The sequence below is a fragment of the Psittacula echo genome, assembly GCF_963264785.1.
Source record: "Psittacula echo genome assembly, chromosome: 5".
Taxonomy (NCBI): domain Eukaryota; kingdom Metazoa; phylum Chordata; class Aves; order Psittaciformes; family Psittacidae; genus Psittacula; species Psittacula echo.
In genome coordinates, this window is record NC_137739.1 from 81,424,732 (window position 1) to 81,447,334 (window position 22,603).

The 22,603-nt window shown below is 42.2% G+C and overlaps 1 protein-coding gene across 1 annotated transcript in view; it reads right to left on the reverse strand.

Annotated features, from left to right (window-relative positions):
• The window catches only part of STARD9 (StAR related lipid transfer domain containing 9), a gene marked incomplete at its 5' end in the record, with an annotated part of 104,679 nt that extends 84,695 nt beyond the window's left edge, over positions 1-19,984 (reverse strand). Inside the window, 3 exons of the mRNA XM_080618790.1 lie at positions 278-394; positions 3,659-3,728; positions 19,938-19,984. Coding sequence (XP_080474916.1) covers positions 278-394; positions 3,659-3,728; positions 19,938-19,984 — 234 coding nt within the window. The remainder of the gene's footprint in view (positions 1-277; positions 395-3,658; positions 3,729-19,937) is intronic.
• Between the last annotated feature and the right edge of the window lie 2,619 nt (positions 19,985-22,603).

Below are 22,603 nucleotides of genomic sequence, written 5' to 3' on the forward strand. Positions count from 1 at the left end.
CTGGAGTCCTCAGATTATCACACTTAATGATCACTACCAAAGTTAAAAGATCTAATGTAAGTGCGCATTAGTTGACAAACAAGAGTACTGAAGTCCTACTGCAACTATTTAAGACAAAAAGGACTGAGCACTGTGGTATTACAAACAGGGTAAGAAAAAGATGGGCAGAAAATTAAATCATATTTCATGTACCCTGTATCTCAATCTCTTCCTGTAGGTGGCATTATAAAGGACAAAACAGGATGGGAACACAGACATGAAGAACAGCATCACTTACCATTTCCTGAGATGCATACTTTGGATCTTCTGGATCAACTGACCAGTAGCAGTAATCAAAACTGAAGGCCACAGTCTTTTCTCTTGAGTCCCAAGTACTATCAAGCCTACTGTCAACCTGACAACAGAAGGAAAAAGACAGAAAGACCACTTCACTTTGAAGCTGATCAAAAAATAAGCATTTTAAAACTAACAGGAAGTTTATCTAGAACTTGTATTGTGGAAAAGGCATGGCAAACAGTTTATCCTCTTTATTCAATTTTCTTTGATGTTCAGAGTGAGGAAGAGAAATCCAACCTTCTGAAGCATTTTTACTGAAGGGTTCATTTACTACAGCTAAGATTCTCCAGGCTGTATATAATAATTTAGTTAATCTTCACAACATCTATGTATTGGCAGAAAAGCTCTACAAACCTTTAGATATTTCTCTGCCATTATTCTTTTTCACTGAGAATCACATTACAGAAATCAGGCCCCAAGTGAGAAAACAAAAGCAAATTTCCCACCGCACAGTTGAAAATGCAAGTCTCTTCCCTCATTTCCCCTTGGCTCATTTAAGGTTTCAAGCTAATGCTTCTGTCACTGGGCCTGTACTCACAAAACCAAACCTGACCCTTATGGGTTAATAATAATGACAGTGAAGCCTTTCTAGCATAATAGAAACAGTGACTGAAAGTAAGGAACTCATATAAGTCTTTCTGTATAATCTTGACCAAGAGATTTGCAATACAACAGATAATCTTACGAACAAGGAACTAGACATTGTTCTACTCATCAAGGAAGGGGAGCAATGAGTCAAAACATTACACAAAATTAACATTCTCCACATGCAATTCTGACCTAATTGGTAACATTATTGTAACCTTTGCAGTAATATAAGCAGGAAAAAAAAGGTTTGTTATAATTTGGTACCTAAACAAACTGCTTCAGTAATGACCCTGGAAACCAGGGGTGACAGTGCTGTCTGCCAGAGTACTGGATAAAGGGTGCTGTAAGCACTGAACTCTGCTGCCAGCTATATGGTTTACAGGGAAAATTAACTTACAGGCACATCAGTTAGGCTTGTGGGGTGCTGGGGTTTTTCAACCAAGAAAAACCAACGATGACAGAAATAATTTTAAATTGCCTTTGAAGTAAGAGGGTTTCATGAATTCTAACTCCTGCATGATTCTAAAATTGTCATCTTGAATTAAATATAAACAAGGCTTCCTTTGGTCAGAATTAATATCTTAACAAGCCATCTTCAATAGGAACACTTTAAGTGTCACAATTCAGAGATGTTTTTATGCAGTTACCTTTAATTTTCTCAGGTTTTCTGCAGCAAGAAGCAGAAGACAGCTTGGGGCTCTGCCTTCCTACTGCAATGTGTAAAGTAAAAATTAAAAATAATTAAAAAAACCCCTCCACCACAAGAAAAGCAGCCCCTGATCACAGAGGCGATGAAGGGCTTTGTTTTGAACTGCAAAGCACACCTACCTCAGATAAAACAATATAAACACTGGTGTATAAATATTAGACACTAACTTGGGTTCAAAGGCTGTCTAAACTTAGCTTATACATAAAGCAAACTCACTCCCTTTACTCACCAATTACAAAACCTCAAGAGAGCAAACATCCAAAAGTCAAGCCCTTCATAGCTCCAAACAACCCTCCTTGGCCCATCACAAGCAACCAACCCTACTGCTGCAGCTTTCCCAGGATGCTGAGGCAACCCACAGCTCCTTTAAACAAATACAATCAAGAGCCCTCTTGGTCTGACAAGCTTCAGCTGGACCACATTAGGCAGCTGTGGGACTTAGGCCTCCACCTGCTGAGGGAAGCTCAGGGGCCCAAATCCTCATAGCCCTGCATCAAAAGGAGCGTGACCAGCAGGTCCAAGGAGGTGATCCTGCCTTCCTAGTGTACTCTTGTGAGACCTCGCTTGGAGTATTGTGTGCAGTTCTGGTGTCCTCAACATCAAAAGGACATGGAACTGTTGGAACAAGTCCAGAGGAGGCCACGAGGATGATCAGGGACTGGAGCACCTCCTGTATGAAGACAGGCTGAGAAAGTTGGGGCTGTTCAGCCTGGAGAAGGCTGCATGGAGACCTCAGAGCAGCCTTCCAGTATCTGAAGGGGGCCTATAAGGATGCTGGGAATGAACTCTTCATCAGGGACTGTAGTGACAGGACAAGGGGTAACGGGTTCAAACTTAAACAGGGGAAGTTTAGATTGGATATAAGGAGGAAATTCTTTACTGTAAGGGTGGTGAGGCACTGGAATGGGTTGCCCAGGGAGGCTGTGAATGCTCCATCCCTGATGGTGTTCAAGGCCAGGTTGGACAAAGCCTTGGGTGGCATGGTTTAGTGTGAGGTGTCCCTGCCTATGGCAGGAGGGTTGGAACTAGATGATCTTAAGGTCTTTTCCAACCCTAACTATTCTATGATTCTATAAGTACGCCCTTTGAAAAGGAAATAGGCAAAACATAAGCAATATTTTACATCCATGAGGCCTCTCATGCCACTAATACTTTTCCTCTTCTTTCTTTAAAAACAAGCACCTGTATTCACTACAAAAATAATTATAATGGAAAAAGGTAAATAATTTAACTCCTTCATTCCATTTTTGCCAGGGTTTTTCTTCAAAACCTAATGTATTCTTGAACCAGCAATTTAGAATAGCTGAATTGCTTGCAGATATAAAGAAAAAGGAGAAAAGAAACACAAAATGCATCCATCTTCTGGGATCCCCACTGTAATCTCATGGTTCCTTTATTTGCCTTTTGACAAGAAACATGTTTGACAACACAAAATTGCTTTGCTTCTATTCTGTTAATTTAGTGAAGTGCTACAGGAGCTTTAAGTAGTTCAAGAGCCTAAACCAGAGGGCTGGTTCCCATGCATGCTGGCTCCAGAACTCTCACGGACAACAGCTACATTCAGTTTATTCTTATAGCTCTTGTTTTTTTACCAGTGCCTGAAGTGTGGCTGAACACATTTTGCTTCATTTCATGCAAGTCAGTTGCACTCTGAGCGCAAGTATGAGGAGGAGGCACGCAGGGAAAGAAATTATGCAGATGTTAGAGAGATAAGCACAAAATCCTAAGCAGTTTACTAACAGCTTTGAATGATGGCACACAGCCAGACTGCAGAAGCTTTCACAAATGTAAAATACAGAAAACACAACTACATATTACATCCCCTGTCAAAAAAAAAAGACCAAACAAACCCAAACCAAAACAATCCTCCCTCACACTTTCACCACAGTTTATTCTAGAGCTTTGCTGGTTTAAACTTCTCCCCTAGCATTTCATTTAGAATGATTCAATAACCAAACAAACACAGAAAAGCATCAGGATATCAGGATCCTTATGTGAGAAAGTGAAGACAACAAAAAAGCATACCTTTATATTTCTGATTTTTGCCACTTTGCCATCAACTTCTACAATGACTCTTCCTCCTTCTGCACTCTCTCTGGAAAGAGAACACATTAAAAAATCCATATATAATATGAAGACACAGAAAGGTGAATGTCAAATTCGTAAACCCCAGAAATTTGTGTTTACTTTAACAAACCACAAATCAGAGGTATAAACCAGATACTTTTGCTTATAAGACACTCTGTGACAGGGTGTAGCATTTGCACACCTGCAGTCAGGTACCTCAATGGGGGGGGGGGAGGCGGAAACTTCGGGACTGTGGTGATGAAATGGTTTCAAAGTCCTTGGTCCTTGTCCTAAATACTTTGTTAGAATTTTATTTCTGATTAAGTGTTGTTTTAACTTACATTTAGAAGGAAGTAGAGCGGAGCACTGATTGGTTATGCTGTGTGGAGTACGGATCCACATCACACACTTGTGAGCCACAAGTGTCATCAGGCTGCACAGTCTGGTTTTTACCACAAAATCCACAGTGTTTGTTGTAGTCCTCAGAAAAGTCCTCTTTAGACAAACAAAATTGTGCTGAAATGTAAATGAACATGATTGCTCCCCAAGTGCAAAGGACCATGCACTGTCTAAAATTCCACTGAATGCAGCTATGACTGGCTACTACAGCCAACTTCCACTTCCAAAATGAGTCACACTAGAAAACAATGAAAAAAGGATGTGGCCAAAGAAAAAAAAAACCACCTTATTTCTGGTCCAAGGGCATGATAGCTAAATAATTATTGTGGATCTTTTTATACATAGCAGGACAGAAATGAGGAGGAAGAGGTCAGTGGCCTACTATGACAGCACAAAACCAAACACTTTGGTAATGACAGGCAGAGAACAGGAGAAATATTTTTTTATCCTTTATATTTCTTCCATATTTTCCTTTGTGCTCCAATACTGACAGATCTTGTAAGCTGCAGCTTTACCACAAGGCTTAATTTTGATGAAACCTGTATTGTGACGAACGTCTTGGTAAAGCTGGAAGAAACTGGTTTAAAAATAAAATCAATTTTGTCCTTACTGCATTTTTGCCACACTGTTTGAAATTAAACTGAAGGCACAAACACTATCGTTTGAGATTAGCTGTATACATATCCCCTATCATCAGGTCAGTTAATAAATAAGATAAAACAAGAGTTAGAAAATTCAAACCCAGTTGACCACTCTTCATTCATATCCCTAGATCTGGCTTTTCTCATTACATATGTACAGACATATTTACTCCCCCAACTGACTATAATTTCCTTTCACTGACAGCTCTAACTTCCAGGCAGCACATAGCACAACATGCCCTGCCTCTGAGGGTCTCTCCGCTTCTCAGTTTTCATCCCACACTTTCTGTACTAAAACAACATTCAAAACAGTGTCTTAGGACACTTAAGACTTCTACAGAGACCATCCCTGAAGCATCTGAGCTTTACAAGCATACAGAAGTTTTAAACACATTTTCAAGCATAGACCATCCCTGTTTTGCAGATAGAAATAATGCTTTACCTGAAAGTCTCTGTACTTCACATTACTAATTTTGAGAAGCTGCCTAGAGACAAACTAAACTTAATACCTTCTGTAACACATACTTATACATGGCACTTCACATAGAAAATACAAGCACAGCTCCCAGAGCTTTTAGTTAAGCTGTGAGTGTTCAGTAGTTCAACACATCACTCACCAGAGCCCTGAGTCAGACCCCAGGAGAAAAAGGAATACTCAAAAGAGAGGGCATTTGTGTTACGTACAGCTGGGTACCAAATGTTGCATTATGTACAGCTGAGGACTGAGCTGAGGCCTCATAAGGCTTCCTGAAGAACAAATGAACAAGGACAACAAAGGCCTAAGGATACAGGCTGTATCTTAAGGTAGAAATTTGCAACTGATGCATTTAATCTGTATATGTGCAACTTCATAGATGTTGTAAAAAGCAAATGTTTGCCAACACAAGTAAGTTTGGAGACGTAAGAAGCTCAGAACCTCAATAACAAGCAGTGCTCCCAACCCCACCTGTAATAATTACATGAAACTCACTGCCTTCTATCCACATGTGTTATATGCAACCCTGTGAATGAATGACTTCATGCTGTGGATTCCCGTCACCTGGTGTTCTCCCAGGCCACAGTCATTACTGAAGATTCAAGATAAAGAAGAAACTCCAAACATGAAACCTTTGAGGTACAAAAAATTCTCATGTACAAAATTATGAACTTTTATATACTTCTATTAAAATAAATGTGAAATGTTTCCCTTACTTTCCAGATATTTTCTTCTCATCATCATTTCTGCTTCTTCTTTAGCCAACCGTATCCTGGGCTGCATCAAGAGGAGCGTGACCAGCAGGTCGAAGGAGGTGATCCTGCCCCTCTACTCTGCTCTCGTGAGACCTCACTTGGAGCATTGTGTGCAGTTCTGGTGTCCTCAATATAAAAAGGACATGGAACTGTTGGAACAAGTCCAGAGGAGGGCCATGAGGATGATCAGGGGACTGGAGCACCTCCTGTATGGAGACAGGCTGAGAAAGTTGGGACTGTTCAGCCTGGAGAAGAGAAGGCTGCATGGAGACCTCATAGCAGCCTTCCAGTATCTGAAGGAGGGCTATAAGGATGCTGGGGAGGGACTCTTCATTAGGGACTGTAGTGACAGGACAAGGGGTAATGGGTTCAAACTTAAACGGGGAAGTTCAGATTGGATACAAGGAAGAAGTTCTTTACTGTGAGGGTGGTGAGGCACTGGAATGGGTTGCCCAGGGAGGCTGTGAATGCTCCATCCCTGTCGGTGTTCAAGGCCAGGTTGGACAGAGCCTTGGGTGGCATGGTTTAGTGTGAGGTGTCCCTGCCCATGGCAGGGGGGTTGGAACTAGATGATCTTAAGGTCCTTTCCAACCCGAAATATTCTATGATTCTATGATTCTAAATATTAAAAAGACAACAGAATAAAATCACCACATCATCTTTAACCATAGGGTAATAAGGACTCCACACTATGCAGACAAAAAGCTCGATGCAACAGTCACGTAGCTTTGTTCAAGTCTCATGACAAGAAAGCCACCAACAAAGAGGGATAGAACTAAAGTCTCCCATTGCCCTGGGTACAGCTTCACAGCACCCATACCTTTATCTTAACTGCAGAGACTGTTGCTGCAAGAGGCAATTTCTCTTTTCTGCTCCAACCTGCCACATGTGTTCCTACTTCTTTTCTTATATCTTATCTGTCAATCACACCTCCATGTAATGATTCAGGTCAGCTGTGATGAGAAAACACACACCCCAAAATAAATACTCAATGTGCCACAAGACCAGTGAGCTCTTCCAGAGCACTGAGTACAGTGTTCACACAGTTGTTAAGCCAAAGCAAGAGAAAGGGCAGGAACACAAAGTGGTGGGATTGGAAACCACTCCCTTGTGCAGCAGTTTATGGCCAGAAAGCATTGAGCATAAACAGAACTGGACCTGCAGCCATTCCCAGCTCTACAAACCTTACATTCAACCTCCTCATAACCCTGTGTTTATATCATGTTTCATTTAGGTACAAACCAAAGAACTCTGGGAGAGAAAGCACAGTTTAATACCCAAAGCCCAGGAGGCAAAGCAGACTCACAACTGCTGTAGATATTCTGACCTTAACTCCAGATCGCAAACACTACAAAAGCTCTCTAAACAAAAATTGTGTTTATCAGTACAGCATTACACAAATGTGCACAGCAGTTTGCATTTGACTGATAAAACAATTTTTCGCTCTTAGGAATGGGCGCTTTGCTCCACAGGTATGAAAGCTGTATTGCTTATACTAGTAAAATCAAAGTACACTCCAAAGTACACTTCTCTAGTAATACATTTGACTTCTGCTGCTCAGAAGTCACAGTGATCCCGATATTTAGTTTCCCCATCCTTCCTTTTTTCCCACTTCTGAAAAAATCATGCTATGTTTGGGAAATGCCTCTCTTTGAAATTACTGTGGATGAAAAGAAGTCATCCGTACAAAGATAAAGCTGTAGCAAGACCATTTAACGGTACATGTTCCAGGAAAGACGTGCATCTTCTCAGCACAGAAAGTTTTAGAGAAATGCAGACTCAGCAATGGAACAGGGACACAAGTACTGAATGCAGTGGCAGGGCTGTACAGGGAGCTATCGCAGAGACTTGACAAAAGCAAAGCTGCTGTGGCAGTCCGAAGGAGATTTCCTTGTACCATTTACCGTTCCTTTGACTAATGATTTCTCCAGCCAACATGTAAAGTTAATGCAAGCCCAGAGGGACAACAGACACTTCGGAAGACACAGAAAAATGACCCTGGAGAAAAGAATCACAGGAGGACCAGGACCCCCGGCAGGACATCACACAGCTTGCTGGATTTCACTCAGATGAGTTCAGGCACAGAGTACAGAAGTGCAAGGAGGTATGCAGAGCTGGAGGAAGCAGTGGGTGGAAAGAAAGGGGGCAGCTGTTTATTTTAGACTATAAGATTTGCCCCACTTCTCCACCCTCTCAAATAATAGGCACTTGGAGAACAAAGGAACTGACTTTTGAGAAGTCGTCTGTTTATTTTAATACCATGTACACACACTCAAGCAAAAATACTGGAGTCACTCGCAGTAGTCTGTCATGCAATGAAACAGCTTCTACAAATACAGACCACCAAAGTACTCACCAATCAAACATAGCAAAGCCAATATATACTGCTCAAGTACATGAGAAACCTGAAACAACTTCTGAAAGAATTTAATTGTGTCTACTCATAAAAACTTTGAAAATAACCCTTCACTGTAGATGTTGCAAGTACTTACACTTCCCTACCAATTCCTGTCACCCAAGTTAACTCCAAATCAAATTTCAGCCTATACGATGACAGAGGACCTCAAAAGCAGTACAGCAACAGCATCAATGCTTCCCCTCTGGCAGAGATTTCTTTACTGTTCTGGGCAATTGTGTAAGTTCTGTCCCAAACAAAATGAGTTGAGAACACATCTGTTGAGAGAGCGAAGCTGCAATAAGAGGAGCCCCAAGAGTCCATGCTGCTCCATGAGAAATGGTAGAGAAGAAGAATGTCAAAGCCTTCAGCCATTAGAGCTCCTGCACTCTAGCGACAAACTTCTACAACCATAACTTTCCCAAACAGAGCATCCCCTCACAACACCAGCATAATCTGTATCCTTATCCCTACTGCTGTAACCTCTGAAAGCCAAGCTGCTAATAGTATGAGCAACCCCACTTTGGCAGGGGTTTTTAAGTAAAAAACAAAACCAAAAAATAATCAATCAAGTAAATTTACCTCAAGTTTGTTTTCAATGTTTCCCATTACTTAGAACTATCCACTACCATTAGGGATATTTCTCTTTAAGTCATAATTGGTTTACTGTGTCTTGCAAACAGCAGTGCACACCCAGTCAGCAATCCTCCTACCAAATTCAGAACAGATGTTTATAAATAATCTAAAAATCTATACTGAAGCCAAGTACACAGAGTTCACCAAGACAGCACGCTGCTATACTAGACATGCTGCGCAAGTTATCCTCCAAGTCTACTCCTAACTGCACAGAGATTTCATTGTCTCCGATAATGACTAACACAATCTGATAGTCAAAATTCACATTCTTACTGATCACCATCATCCTCATGTGATTTCCTGATTTTCCTTTGCAAATTTTATATGGCAATGAAAAATAGGAATTTTTGGTGCAGAATGTGCTGGGATAGAGTTAATTTTCTTCATAGTAGCTAGCACAGGGATGTTTTGGATTTGTGCTAGAAACAGTGTTGATAACACAGGGATGATTTACTGCTGAGCAGTGCTCACAGAGTCAAGGCTTTTTCTGCTTCTTACACCACCCCACCAAAAGCAGGCTGGGGGTGTATGAGAGCTGGGAGGAGACACAGCCAGGACAGCTGACCCCAACCGATCCAAGGGATATTCCATCCCATATCCATATGCCATCATGCTCAGCATAAAAAATGGGGGAAGAAGAAGGAAGGGGGAGACATTCCGAGTTATGGCCTTTTGTCTTGCCAAGTAACCATTATATGGGATGGAGCTGCTTTCCTGGAGATGACTGAACACCTGCCTGCGATGGGAAGCAGTGAATTAATTCATTGTTTTGCTTTGCTTGTATGCATGGCTTCTGCTTTGCTGATTAAACTGTCTTTATCTCAACCCATGAGGTTTGTCACTTTTACTTCTCCAGTTCTCTACCCCAGCCTTCCAGGGGGCAGTGAGCGAGTGGCTGTGCGGTGCTTTCAATTGGGGTTAAACCACGACAGAGATAAGCATGAGGCATTGTCAGTGGTCTTTTCACATACACACCTACTCAAACAGCTATCTTCACTTAATCTTACCAGACTTCTGATACATATAATCACGAGCTAGGAGACGAAGTGCAAGCTGGCCTCCTCCAGTCACCATAAGCTCTGCAATCCTGCCCATGTGATGGCACAGTACAAGAAGAGTGTTTCTGTCTGTATGATCTCTGAACTCTTGTATTGCCAGAACAAGACCATCAGGCATTTTCCTTGAGCAATACATGTCAGAAACAACCCTGATGAAAGTCTTTCTATCAGTCATACCACCAGCATTTAGGGAAGCATGAATAAGGAGGATTTAAATCAAAGCTGCAGTTCAGTCAGTCCGGTTTCATCCACCCTTGATTTCCCAACTGTTTACTGAGTAATGAGATAGTATTTTTGCATCAAAGAAATTCTGTGCAAGTGCCATGATTTCCATGCAAACCAGAACATGGATACAGTGATCAGTTTTCATTCCACCAGGACAGAACTTCAATCTGCAATCACAATTAAATACATGACTCTGACACTGAACGCTGCAATGCACTGTCTCTTTCCTCTTCCTCAGGTACCTCTTTGATTGTATCAAAAGCAGCTGCTGCAGTAAACCTCAAATTCTCTAGAGGTGTAAAACTTCATTATTTTGTTTAAAATTTATGCTACAGATAGAAAGATGGCAGGAGATTTTACAAGTGCATTGCTTTTTAAAGATCACATAACTCATTGGACTAAAGAAAAATGATTTTGGGAAATCCTACCCAAAACTTGTATAAATTGTCTGTGCACATTGGTGGTGCCTCACCATGTAGAATCATAGAATAGTTAGGGTTGGAAAGGACCTTAAGAGCATCAAGTTCCAATCCCCCTGCCATGGGCAAGGACACCTCACACTAAAACAGGTCACCCAAGGCTCTGTCCAACACTTGAACACTGACAGGGATGGAGCATTCACAACCTCCCTGGGCAACCCATTCCAGTGCCTCACCACCCTCACAGTAAAGAATTTCTTCCTTATATCCAAACTAAACTTCCCCCGTTTAAGTTTGAACCCGTTACCCCTTGTCCTGTCACTACAGTCCCTAATGAAGAGTCCCTCCCCAGCATCCTTGTAGGCACCCTTCAGATACTGGAAGGCTGCTATGAGGTCTCCATGCAGCCTTCTCTTCTCCAGGCTGAACAGTCCCAACTTTCTCAGCCTGTCTTCATACAGGAGGTGCTCCAGTCCCCTGATCATCCTCATGGCCCTCCTCTGGACTTGTTCCAACAGTTCCATGTCCTTTTTATATTGAGGACACCAGAACTGCACACAATGCTCCAAGTGAGGTCTCACGAGAGCGGAGTAGAGGGGCAGGATCACCTCCTTGGACCTGCTGGTCACGCTCCTCTTGATGCAGCCCAGGATACGGTTGGCTTTCTGGGCTGCGAGCGCACACTGCAGCCGGCTCATGTTCATTTTCTCATTGACCAACACCCCCAATTCCCCCTCTGCAGGGCTGCTCTGAATCTCTTCTCTGCCCAACCTGTAGCCGTACCTGGGATTGCTCTGACCCAGGTGTAGGACCTTGCACTTGGCATGGTTAAACTTCATCAGGTTGGCATCAGCCCACCTCACAAGCGTGTCAAGGTCCCTCTGGATGGCATCCCTGCCCTCCGGCGTATCAACTGAACCACACAGCTTGGTGTCATTGGCAAACTTGCTGAGGGCGCACTCACTCCCACTGTCCATGTCACCACAAACGTTCCACAAGACTAGTATCCAACCAATGCACCATTCCCCAGGAGAGACCTGCATGCAGTTGCATCATCTTATGTTACTACAACTTCTCTCAGATAAAGTATGTGGTCTCAGCGAGACTGCTCACCAAAGACATGGATCTGGCCAAGTTATTTAATGACATTGTACCCTATCTTTCTTTGCTGCATACAAAAAAATCTGATCCCTGCTCCAAAACATTCTGACACGAAGTATTCTGAGGACTTGGAAGGAAAAGCGTTCTATGAAAATGCAAAACATTAGTTAGAAGGCTTTCAAAAGCTGGTTTTTATTGTTGTTGCTTTCGGACACTGCAGTAACTGCTTCTGCACAGGCAACAAGGGAGGTGAAGGAAGAGAAGAGACAGCCTCTCACTCGGTGAAGTAAACTGGCAGTAAGCTTACTGTGAAGTAAACCTTGTGCTCCTGGCTTAAATGAGTACAGCATTGTCACATAACATCAGCAGAAGCACCATTTTGTGTGGAATGGGCAGTGGTGGCTACGGAGGACATGCAGAGTCCTGCCCTTTTAAAGAACTAGAAAGTCTGCCCTTTACCAAAGCTACAAAATTCTCTTCACACAACTGCAAGAATACATCTGGGAAAGGCTGCTGATGCAGCACCCTTATAAAAACACAGATGTGGCTTACGAAAACCACCTGCTAATGCCCAGTACCGATACTAAGAGAAAAGAGCAGCCACCTCAAAGATAGCTTACATGGAACTTTAAATAGTAGACTAGGCAAAAGAACTGATTTGAGAGAGGGAAAAGATGTCAAGATAACCTTAACAATAGGCTAGGCTACAAAACAGGATAACAAATGTTGAAACATGTTTATTTGGGAGAGGGACCTCCTTTATAAATACAACATTAGAATCTCAACTTTTCTTTTAAAAATCCCAGCTCTTCTGGGGAAAAGAAGCTTGAAATCATGAGCAATGCATAACCAATGCAGTTTGCATGGATTTTCAGACAGCGAGTCTTTTAAGCCCAAGAAAGCTCTTTCCTACCATCACCTACCAACCCCTAAACACACAGTTTTTGGGACGGAGTTCAGCTACCACCACCTGAAGAAAGGGATTGTCATGTAACAGAGGGACACAGAGGAACAACACTCACTCGCTCAACCAACACAGTAGATAAAAGCAGATAAAAGCCTACCTTTCCTCTAGGTGTGAGAGGATGACAGCACCAAGATAGCAAGGAATATGTTTACTAAAGAATAAAACTGAGAAGGGTAAAGAAACAAGGTCAGGGCAGCAGAAAGACATTTCACTGAGTTCATTGTCCTGCCTTAGTCCTCGAACCTTGAATAGCATGAGAACTATGTAACAGCTCTAGGCAAGCTAAAAGGTGTTTTCTGATCTTGCCTGTTACCTGTTTTTTTCATATATTTATACTTTTATTTGCAGAGACATTTTGGCCCCTTTGAAATCACAGACAATTTTGTCATTTTCTTCAATGAAAGTAGTATTTTGTTTTGCATTTGAAAACCACATCCATATGGAATATATGTTGAATATCTATTAAACAAAATTATTCTACATCCATTTCCCAGAGAATTTTTGACTGAAATATATTTCTTGTGCTAATGTAAAATCTATACAGGTTTCCAATTACTTCCAGTAAAGCAGTTAATGGAGATGATAGCAATATTCCATTAACAGAGAGCTAATTTATCCAACACACTTGAGTCACAGAGCAAAGGTTAAGCAGCTCAAGAAAAGTACCAACAAAAATCCTCACACCTACATTTAGAAACACAAAAGGAAATGAATGTTCTCTCCTTGCAACCATTGGGGTTATTTCAAGACCATTAAATACAAACAATCTTAAAGCACTAACCAAAAAGCACAGAAAAGGGGACTAAAGAAGCTGAAGTTGTAAAAACAAACTGTACCAATACTAATGATACTAGTGTCATTACACATTTGTATCAAACACATTTGAAGTAGCGTATCACAACAACAATTTGAACAAAGTAGGGTCATGGGGTTTTTTTTATTTTATATATAATTGGAAAAGCTTTTTAAATGTTAACCTAAATGATAACCTGTGGCTATCTTTCCTCAGAATACATTCCTCTTAACAGTGGCATTATGAAGTTTAAGCAACTAGTGAAGAATAAACGTTTTAGAAAGAATATGCTTGGATAATTTGTTTTGGTGGGGGTAGGAGGGAGAATAATAATCTCCAATCTGCTGTTGCTTTGATTTTTGTTTTGATATGCGTTTAACATCTGTTATGCATAAGATTCAAGGAATGTTTTCTACAAAATTTGCTGCAAGTTACCACTCTTGTCAGCAGTAGGCCATATTGCTGTATCTAAGCTCTTGTGGTTATACATGAGCATGTAAACTAGGTAATACGGCAGTCTATAAAATACCAACAAGTCTTGCTTACAGAATAATTCTTCCTTTTACTTACCACACTAATTACAAAGAACAAAGGAGATGTTCCACAGCAGAGACTAGTTAATGAAGCTGACGCTGCAGCAGATTAGTAAAGGCATATGCAGTAAAACCCAATAGTGATTTACATAATTTCAATAATTATTTTAAAATGAATTTTAGTTTTCTACACAGCCTTCCCTCTGAATAGAAACTAATTTTAAATAGTCACATCATAAAGCACTAACCAGCTTAGCTCCTCTTGCACCTATTCACTGCAGCTACACGCAATGCACTGCTTAGGTTAGCTTGGCACACTGAGCACATTCCTGGACACCATAAGAACAAACTTTCCCTACAACTCCCTTGCAGCCTGCTGCCTTGGGGTTGCTCATACCCATCACCCAAGTTCTTTTTTCTCAAACATAACTCTTCCATCCTTATCCCATCCTTGAACCTCACTACCTGCTGCACCCCTTGAAGGCAATTAGAGAACTGTGCCATACAGAGCAGCAGCGATGAGGAAAACAACTGCTGCAGCTCAAACTGCGACAGTAAATACCTGCACAGCTGGAAGTGTGATTCAGCTTTGCCACTTGGGGCTACCCAAGCATTTCTCTGATGCTCTCATTTGCCAAGTGTGGCAAATGAGAGCATCAGGAACTCCTGAGGGGACACGGAAATAAGCAGCTCACCAGGAGACTTCAAGTTACAGCTTGGAAACAATGCAAAGCAGAAAAAGGCAAAGGGCAGCTTTTGGGTTAATTAATGGGGGTTGGAACTAGATGATCCTAAGGTCCTTTCCAACCCTAACTATTCTATGATTCTATGTTTAGCAACTCATTCAGATGACATGTTTATGAAGTTTGTAGAGGATGGGAGAGTTCAGTTGTAACTATTAAAGACACTAGGGAAAAACTCTTTCAAATAAGAGCTCCATGCCAACCATTCCTTTTCCAGGCCACAGAGGCAGCTGAGAAGCAGAGAAGACAATTTGAACTGCACAATGTCTTCTGTTTTGATGAGTCCTGCACAAGTAGCTTGCAAACTTCAGGGCCCAGCAAAGCGCTTTAAGCTCTCAAAAGTGTTACAGGGCAACTCACATGTCCTAGCATCGTTTTTAACTAGCACCACTATAGTTTTACAATTCAATTGAACACACTTGCTGTGAATTATTTTAGCCAGCCCTCAATCCACAATCTGTGAAGGAATGCAATGTCTTCTAGTCACTGATGCATGCTAAAAAGAGAATTCTACAGTAATGTATGAGGTTTTTCATTGTGGTATAGAGCACTGGCTTTTAAAATCCTTCTTTCCATCTTTAATACTTTCCTTCTTTTTTTCCCATCTTTAATACTGCTTACATAGCAGCTCTCAAACCACACCCTGACAAGGAAACACATCCTGGGTATGCATGAGTGAACTGAGACTGGCTGATGCAGAGCAGAAGATGCAGTGGAAGTGGATCATGGAGGAAAAGGCATCAGGCAGCTGTGCTCCACCCTGGTCCCAGTGATGCTGTCCTGGGCACACTGCCTGCTTCCTTCCCAGAGGGCCTCCCCTGCACAAACATAGCTTTCCCTTCCTCCTCTCAGGTAACACTGTGCCGAGGTCCATGATAAGAGCAATCAGCAACCACAACTAGGTACTAGTACTGAGATGGGATACCACAGGGACAAAACGTTTTTAAACTATCAGCACATAAAAACTAGCATTTTAAAAAACTGCTGGCCTACACAAATAGTAGAAGGGCATGTCTAACACTGCAGGTGTTTCTGTAGCATGCCAACTCAACACAGCTTTAAGAGAGCTACCCAGGCACAAGGAGAACCCTAGACACAGCAATGAAATACTGAAAGGGTGATGTACCCCCTTTCTCATCCAGTCACACTATTATCGTGTCTGGAGGGTCAGATCTGCTATCGCAGCACATCACTGCAGACCTTGGAGTTGGCATACTCTGCAGCAGAAATGAAGAAAAAGAAGCAACATTCCTAGTTCACATAGTAACGTGTTAACATTGAAAGTGTTTCCATCAACAGCTTCTGACAGACAGCCAAAAATAACATCACACTTCCCTTACAAAAGACCAAGCATTAAGATGTCCAGAAATAAACCATAAAGGGATTTCATCAGTTCCCAGCTCCTATTTAATACCTGATTATTACCTATTGCTAGAGTCAACTTATAGTACCCATTCAAGCTTCCATATTTCATCCTGAGGGAGACGTATTTACACAGGATAAGTGTTCATGTAACCACAAAGTACCAAATCTCTTTTAGTATGTAGAACGGTAAATGTATAATAAACTCTTTTTAAACCAATGTCACTCCAGCGAACATATTTGAGGGAATTTACTCCCAGATAACGTTTTGGTGATAAACAATCATTTGGTCTGTTACAGAAAGATTGATGGCATTATGAAGAACATTGGCTACAAACTATTTAAAGTTTAGGCAAAGGAAAAACTTCTGCATTCTGTATAACTGTGCTCGCTGTATAACCATCAGGGATTATTTGTGCATAGGGGCTCTCTGTCAAAGAATTCATTGTGATGGGTGCCATACAGGCATGGAACAAAAAGACCACTCTTCGCTTTATGCTAAATAGCAAGTTGCAGATATGATTATAGTCTATAAAAAATGGAAACTTGGAACAGAAAGCAGGATTTTATGAACTCCTGTATTATCATTTTAACATCTGAATATTCTGTGAATTTTAAGATGCAAACCTGACATTTATCTGCCGTTGTAAGTGAAATGAGTAAGTTTGTATGATGAACTAGAAACAGCCAACTAACCAGTTATAGTTTTTGTATGCAGCTTTTCAATTCCGGGGGCTCTTAAAAAGCAAAGTTCAGTATTTTTGGCTGGAACTGCAATTGTACACATCACGCTACTTCAGTTCAGTTGAACTGAAATTTTCCTGCAGGAGGTTTTTCTTTTTAAAGCACCTAGGGGCTGTGACAACATGGTACCTGTTAGAGGCAATCACAGTATGTGTCAACAGACAGGGTGAGAGGTTTGCATGACTGCAGTATGGAAGCAGTGTAAGCTGGAATAGAAAGTGCAGGCCTTTATCTCCACTGAGAGCTTTAGTTCTTCCAATGTCTATCAAGCCTTCAGATATTTGATACTTGCCTCAAAGTGATGACATTTGAACAATTTTGGTCATAGCTAGAAAGCAAGTTCTCATGTCAGAGCCCTCACAAAAATAAGTACCCAATCACCTTCGCTTCCCGTTTGTAAAATGTAAAAGTCTACCTTGAAATGGTTTTGGTGGCTTCAGCTGTGGCAACACAGTACAAGGAACAAATGGCCTACTGCCTTTGGGGTCAAACACCACAAGACTGGTCTGTGCCTCCCCATCTCAGCTGTTACACTGCCACAGGCTGGGTAGATGGAATTACTTAACAGTCGCTTCCCACATTGTCCCTTGGGTTTCCACTCTCACCTTCCTAGAAACATTTCTGCTCCAGCACCAGATTAGCCTCTCCCATGTGCAGGAGGCTGTCCACCTTTCTGATCCTACCCCCCTCTCCAAACTACATTCCCTAGCAAACAGCTGGCCTACACTGACTATATTGAAGGCTTTCCTGTTTATCAAACCCTATCTGACAGAGTTATAGGTGCTGTTTAATACTATAATGATGTATGCACCGTTATACACTATTAAGTGCTACACCACTGGGTAAAAACCATTAAGACATTCACGGTGCAGAGTTCCTCATCAAGGATGATCTGGTGAGAGGGAAGATTACATCCGTGCCAGATCAGTCTGTGGCCTCTCTCCCCCAACTGCTAAGAACACTCATTTTAACTTATGTCTACAGGAAACCCTACCAAGTCCACTACATAACTGCAAATAGGCCGCCAAATGCTATTGTGAGAGAAACAAACATGTCATTGACAGCATAATGAAATACATCACTGAGTCGGGCTTTTAAATGCCTTCAGACTCCAGTGAACTCTGCGGGACTGAAACAAAAGGGTCCTGTGGTCTAGATAACTCGGCATCATTACCAAATTGTCATTTAGTGTTAATACTTGGCTCTTGTTTACTGCTTTTTATTTCTAGAGAGCATAATGACAACTTATTTAACCAGTAAATCCTAAGAATGACTAACAGAACAGAAGAAAATAAAAATCAAATAGTATCTCTAACACCAAAGCAACACTAGGCAATGAAAGGTTAAACTTGGCTTATTTCAGTGATGCAACTCTTCTTACAACATACCAATATCTTTTAAAAGCTGTTTTATTCACAGCTGTACAATGAAATTATGGACAGAGTATTTTTAAATCAGTTAGCTTCGAATTACAGGTAAAATATATTGAAAACTTGAAAGCTATTTCCCACCTTTCCTATTAAGAGTAACAGGTTTCATAGAATCATAGAATAGTTAGGGTTGGAAAGGACCTTAAGATCATCTAGTTCCAACTCCCTGCCATGGGCAGGGACACCTCACGCTAAACCATGCCACCCAAGGCCTCATCCAACCTGGCCTTGAACACCGCCAAGGATGGAGCATTCGCAACCTCCCTGGGCAACCCATTCCAGTGCCTCACCACCCTAATTTTGCTTTGGGTGATTTTTTTTTAATTTATTTTATTCAACACTTTCTGCAATCTTTTCTTGAAAAAAAAAATAATTAAAAAATCCATTGACAAGGAAGAACTTAAGAGTTCAAAATAGCTTAGAATCATACAATCAGTTCGGTTGGAAAAGGCCTTTAAGAGCATCAAGTCCAACCATTAACCCAGCATTGCCAAGTCCACCACAATAAAAACCAATACTGTAACTGCAAAATGTATTTAAAACCAAGTTGTGCAAATTAAGATCACATAAAATGAAACTGCTGTGCAACACTAGCAGGTCAGATGTCATGTATCTCATTAAGGTCTAACACTTGGACTAACACTTGATTATGGAAAATGAAGTAAGAAGCATGAAAACTGTAACTGAACGGCAGTGTCTCTGTTACATTCACAGAACAGAGTACTAAAAACATATTATGAATCCAGGCAAATGATACACGCCAGTGGAGTGCTGGCTGAACAACTAAGCTCGTTTTCTGGCAGGGCAACTCTTCAAGAACCATTCTCTCTACTACATCCCAGTCACTGGTCACAGAAGTCCGTGCAGTTGGAATACAACGTGAGGGACTCACGCTAAACATCAAGGCAGCATCAAACCACAGACTGGCCCTCCCACCGCTCTTCAAGCCATTTCTGCCTGAAGTCCTACAGCATTACGAGGAGCAAGTTACCAGCCTCTGACATTTTGGCTGCTTGCTTTTTCTTTTCCTAACCGAGTTTCCAAAGTCTGCACGGTTTTAATCGTGCATTATATTCGGACAACACCAGAGGAATGTGCTACGGCATCCTCTTGTTTGTGGGAGTTGTCCTCAAGCCGTATCCCTTAGCTTCTGGGATTTCCATTGGAGCCAAGCGAACTGGGGAGGGGAGCGGGGCAGAGCGACAATGGGAATATCCGGCTCTGCCTCCCGCTGGAAAAAACAGCAACAACAGAAGGGGAAGGGAAGATTCCCTGACACTGGATGACTGTTCCCCTCTTTCGGGGAGCTCAGGAAGAGGGAAGTCATCTGACAGCTCCAGTGGGAGACTTTTCCAAGAAAACTTTCCAAGCTCTTCGGTGAGCGAGGAACCCCCCTCGTACCTCCCCGGCATCTCCGTCCGTCCCTCCTCAGCCCCAGCTAAGCCACCCCACCACGGCGATCCCGTCCCCGGTACCGGGACCAGCGGCACCCGGTCACCCTGCGCAGCCGCCCCTCTGCCCCCGGGACCCTCCTCGCTCCCCCAGCCGCGCCCCGCCGCACCTTTTGCTCATGGGCCGGACCCGCACGGCCACCTTGACGTTAGCCATGGCTCGCTCGGTCACGCAGAGCAGCCGCGGCCGCCCGCGCCCTTGCTCCGCATCACGGCCCCGCCGCGGCGCCTCAGCGCCCGGGGAGGGGACCGACGGGAGGGGAGGAGCAGAGCGGAGCCGGGAGAGGGCGGAGAGGAGGGGCCGGCCCGGCCCAGGCAGCCGCCGCCGGGTGGGAGGGAAGTCTCCCCGGGAGGAGAGGAGGGGATGGAGAACACTCCCCACAGAACAGTCGCGGCAGCCTCTTAGGAACCCAAACCGGGGTTTTCCGCCCCAGACAGGTCCGCCCGGGACCTCCGAACTAAGAGACTGTGATTGCAGGCTTCAAATCACCACTGTCCCCCGGCAGTACCACTAAACAGCCGTGTGTAACAGCGTAACAGCCCGGGATTAACTTCAGAGTTCAATACCCCAGCCCCATTAAACGGGCGCTGCCATGAAAACAGTAGCTAGGGGCTACCCAAGAGAACCCCCTTTGTTTGACGAGTAAAGAACTGCCGGTCTAACCCTACGTTTGATCACTTTTCCTAGTAACGTGCGGGCAATCGGAAAATCAGCACTGTTTAAAGTGCAAAGCGTTTCACCTTTAATTAATTTGACAGTAATTTAAGGAAGGTGAGTACCCATCCCTTCCTTAGAGGTGCTAAAGGAAAGCTCCCAAGCGTTTTAAATTCCTTTGAAAACCTCCAGCCTTCATGTGGGTTGTATTTATGGTGTAAAACATAATGTTGAAACTTCCAAGGGACTATAATTGAAATAAATGTCAAACAATTGCATTAACAAAAGTAATATTAATCCCACAAAGTTACAAAGAAAAAATGCTTTCAGAATACTGTCCCTGTCAGCTACTGACATTATCGTGAAATGAGCATTGGCATGAAACAAGATGCTCAACACAGAATTCCTGTTTGTTTTTTGCCAATGTTGTTACTCATTTTTAACTGGACTTTTTCTGGGTTTGCATTTCAGAATATGCAAAACTGAGCTACATCAGAATATCATATGGTAGTATTTAACAGACTATTTAAACAACTTGTTAAAATGGCCTTTGAACTGTACTATTCAGTACAGTATACTTTAAGTATAGTTTTCCTCATGAGACAATTTGCCTTAAGCTCCAGAAACATTAAATGTAAATGAAAAAGATACCACAGTACAGAAACCTTCCAAAGTGAAGTATAGGATGGATCCCTTGAGCCCAACACTTCTCCCAATTCATGACCCACCAGAGAGATCCTAAAACGAAGAGATAGGTAGATAGACCTGTGAATCGCTGTTTATTTCAGTAGGTTCATCAATGCCCATGGCAAGTGGGTTGGAACTGGATGATCCTAAGGTCCTTTCCAATACAAACCATTCTATGATTCTGTGATTTAATCATAGCAAAGAAAGAATTAGTACAACAATGGCAAATGGTATTAGCTAAACTCTACCACCTCCACAGTCAGCTCTCCAGTAACGGATACAGTAAAAGAAGAAAATATGCTCAACTCTCTGGGATATGGCAAAACCATGTATTTGTCTTCAAGGGATTATAACAAACAACCTAACCAGAAATGTTTTCAACCCACTTCTGGAAGCATTAAACAGCTTTAATTTGCCTGACCTAACTCATCACTGAAAGGCAATGAGAGAGAGGTTAAGCTTGTGATAGATGCATAGGACAGTGATTCCAGAAGTCTGGATTCTGTTTCTTCTCATTTCACAGAATGTGCAGAGCACTTTAAATAAAAATGCCGGCTCCTCCGCATTGTGTCAAGACCTTCGTTTCCACATCTGAAACTACACTGACATAGGACTTTGGACTCAAGTCCTACGATGACGTACAAGTATTCACACAAAGAGCCCATTAAAGTTTGTGGGACTCAAAACATCAGTTCATATTCTCAGATCCTATCTACTGACCTTCTGCTTGACTCAATCCAAATTGTGTCTATCCTCTTAACTTTCCTCAACAGCAGCAGAGAGGAACATCAGCTACACTTACACGGAATGGTTCAGCTATATGCCTTGTCCCCATACCCAGCAGAATGATGTAGTCTAGAGATTAAAACGGAATTCTCAGAAAATTTCAGCTGTAGCGTAGACCAACTACAAGTCAGTGAGATCAGAGTGTGCTCAACAAAGAGCCAAAGGTTTCTTCCTTAACTCTACCTTAAGTTTTTAAGCAATCATTAAACTACAGTGAAATTTGTGTGGTACTGAGCCACCTACTGGTTACTTCCAAAAAACAAAGGGCTTATTTTCAGAAACAGCAATCAACTACAGGCTGGACATAGGAAGAATTCAGATAACTAAACAATAGGAAGGTAGAAAGGAATATATTTGCACTACTTCCAGTTTGCTCTGCATCATGCATATGAAACTGGACATCCTCCAAAGACAACCACTATCCCAGTGATGTTTTACCAACAAGTCTTTTCATGATGTAAAAGTCCTTAAGATTGCAAATTAGAACAATCAGTGCTTTTGTTAAATTCAGTCATACTCATGGAACAAGATTTTTATTCTAAGGGAGCGGGAGTGGGGGCACTGAAAATAGGGCAAGCAACAGAAAGGGAGAGACTGAGGAATGTATTTATTACTACCACAGACATGTGGTTTGTCATGTATCACTGA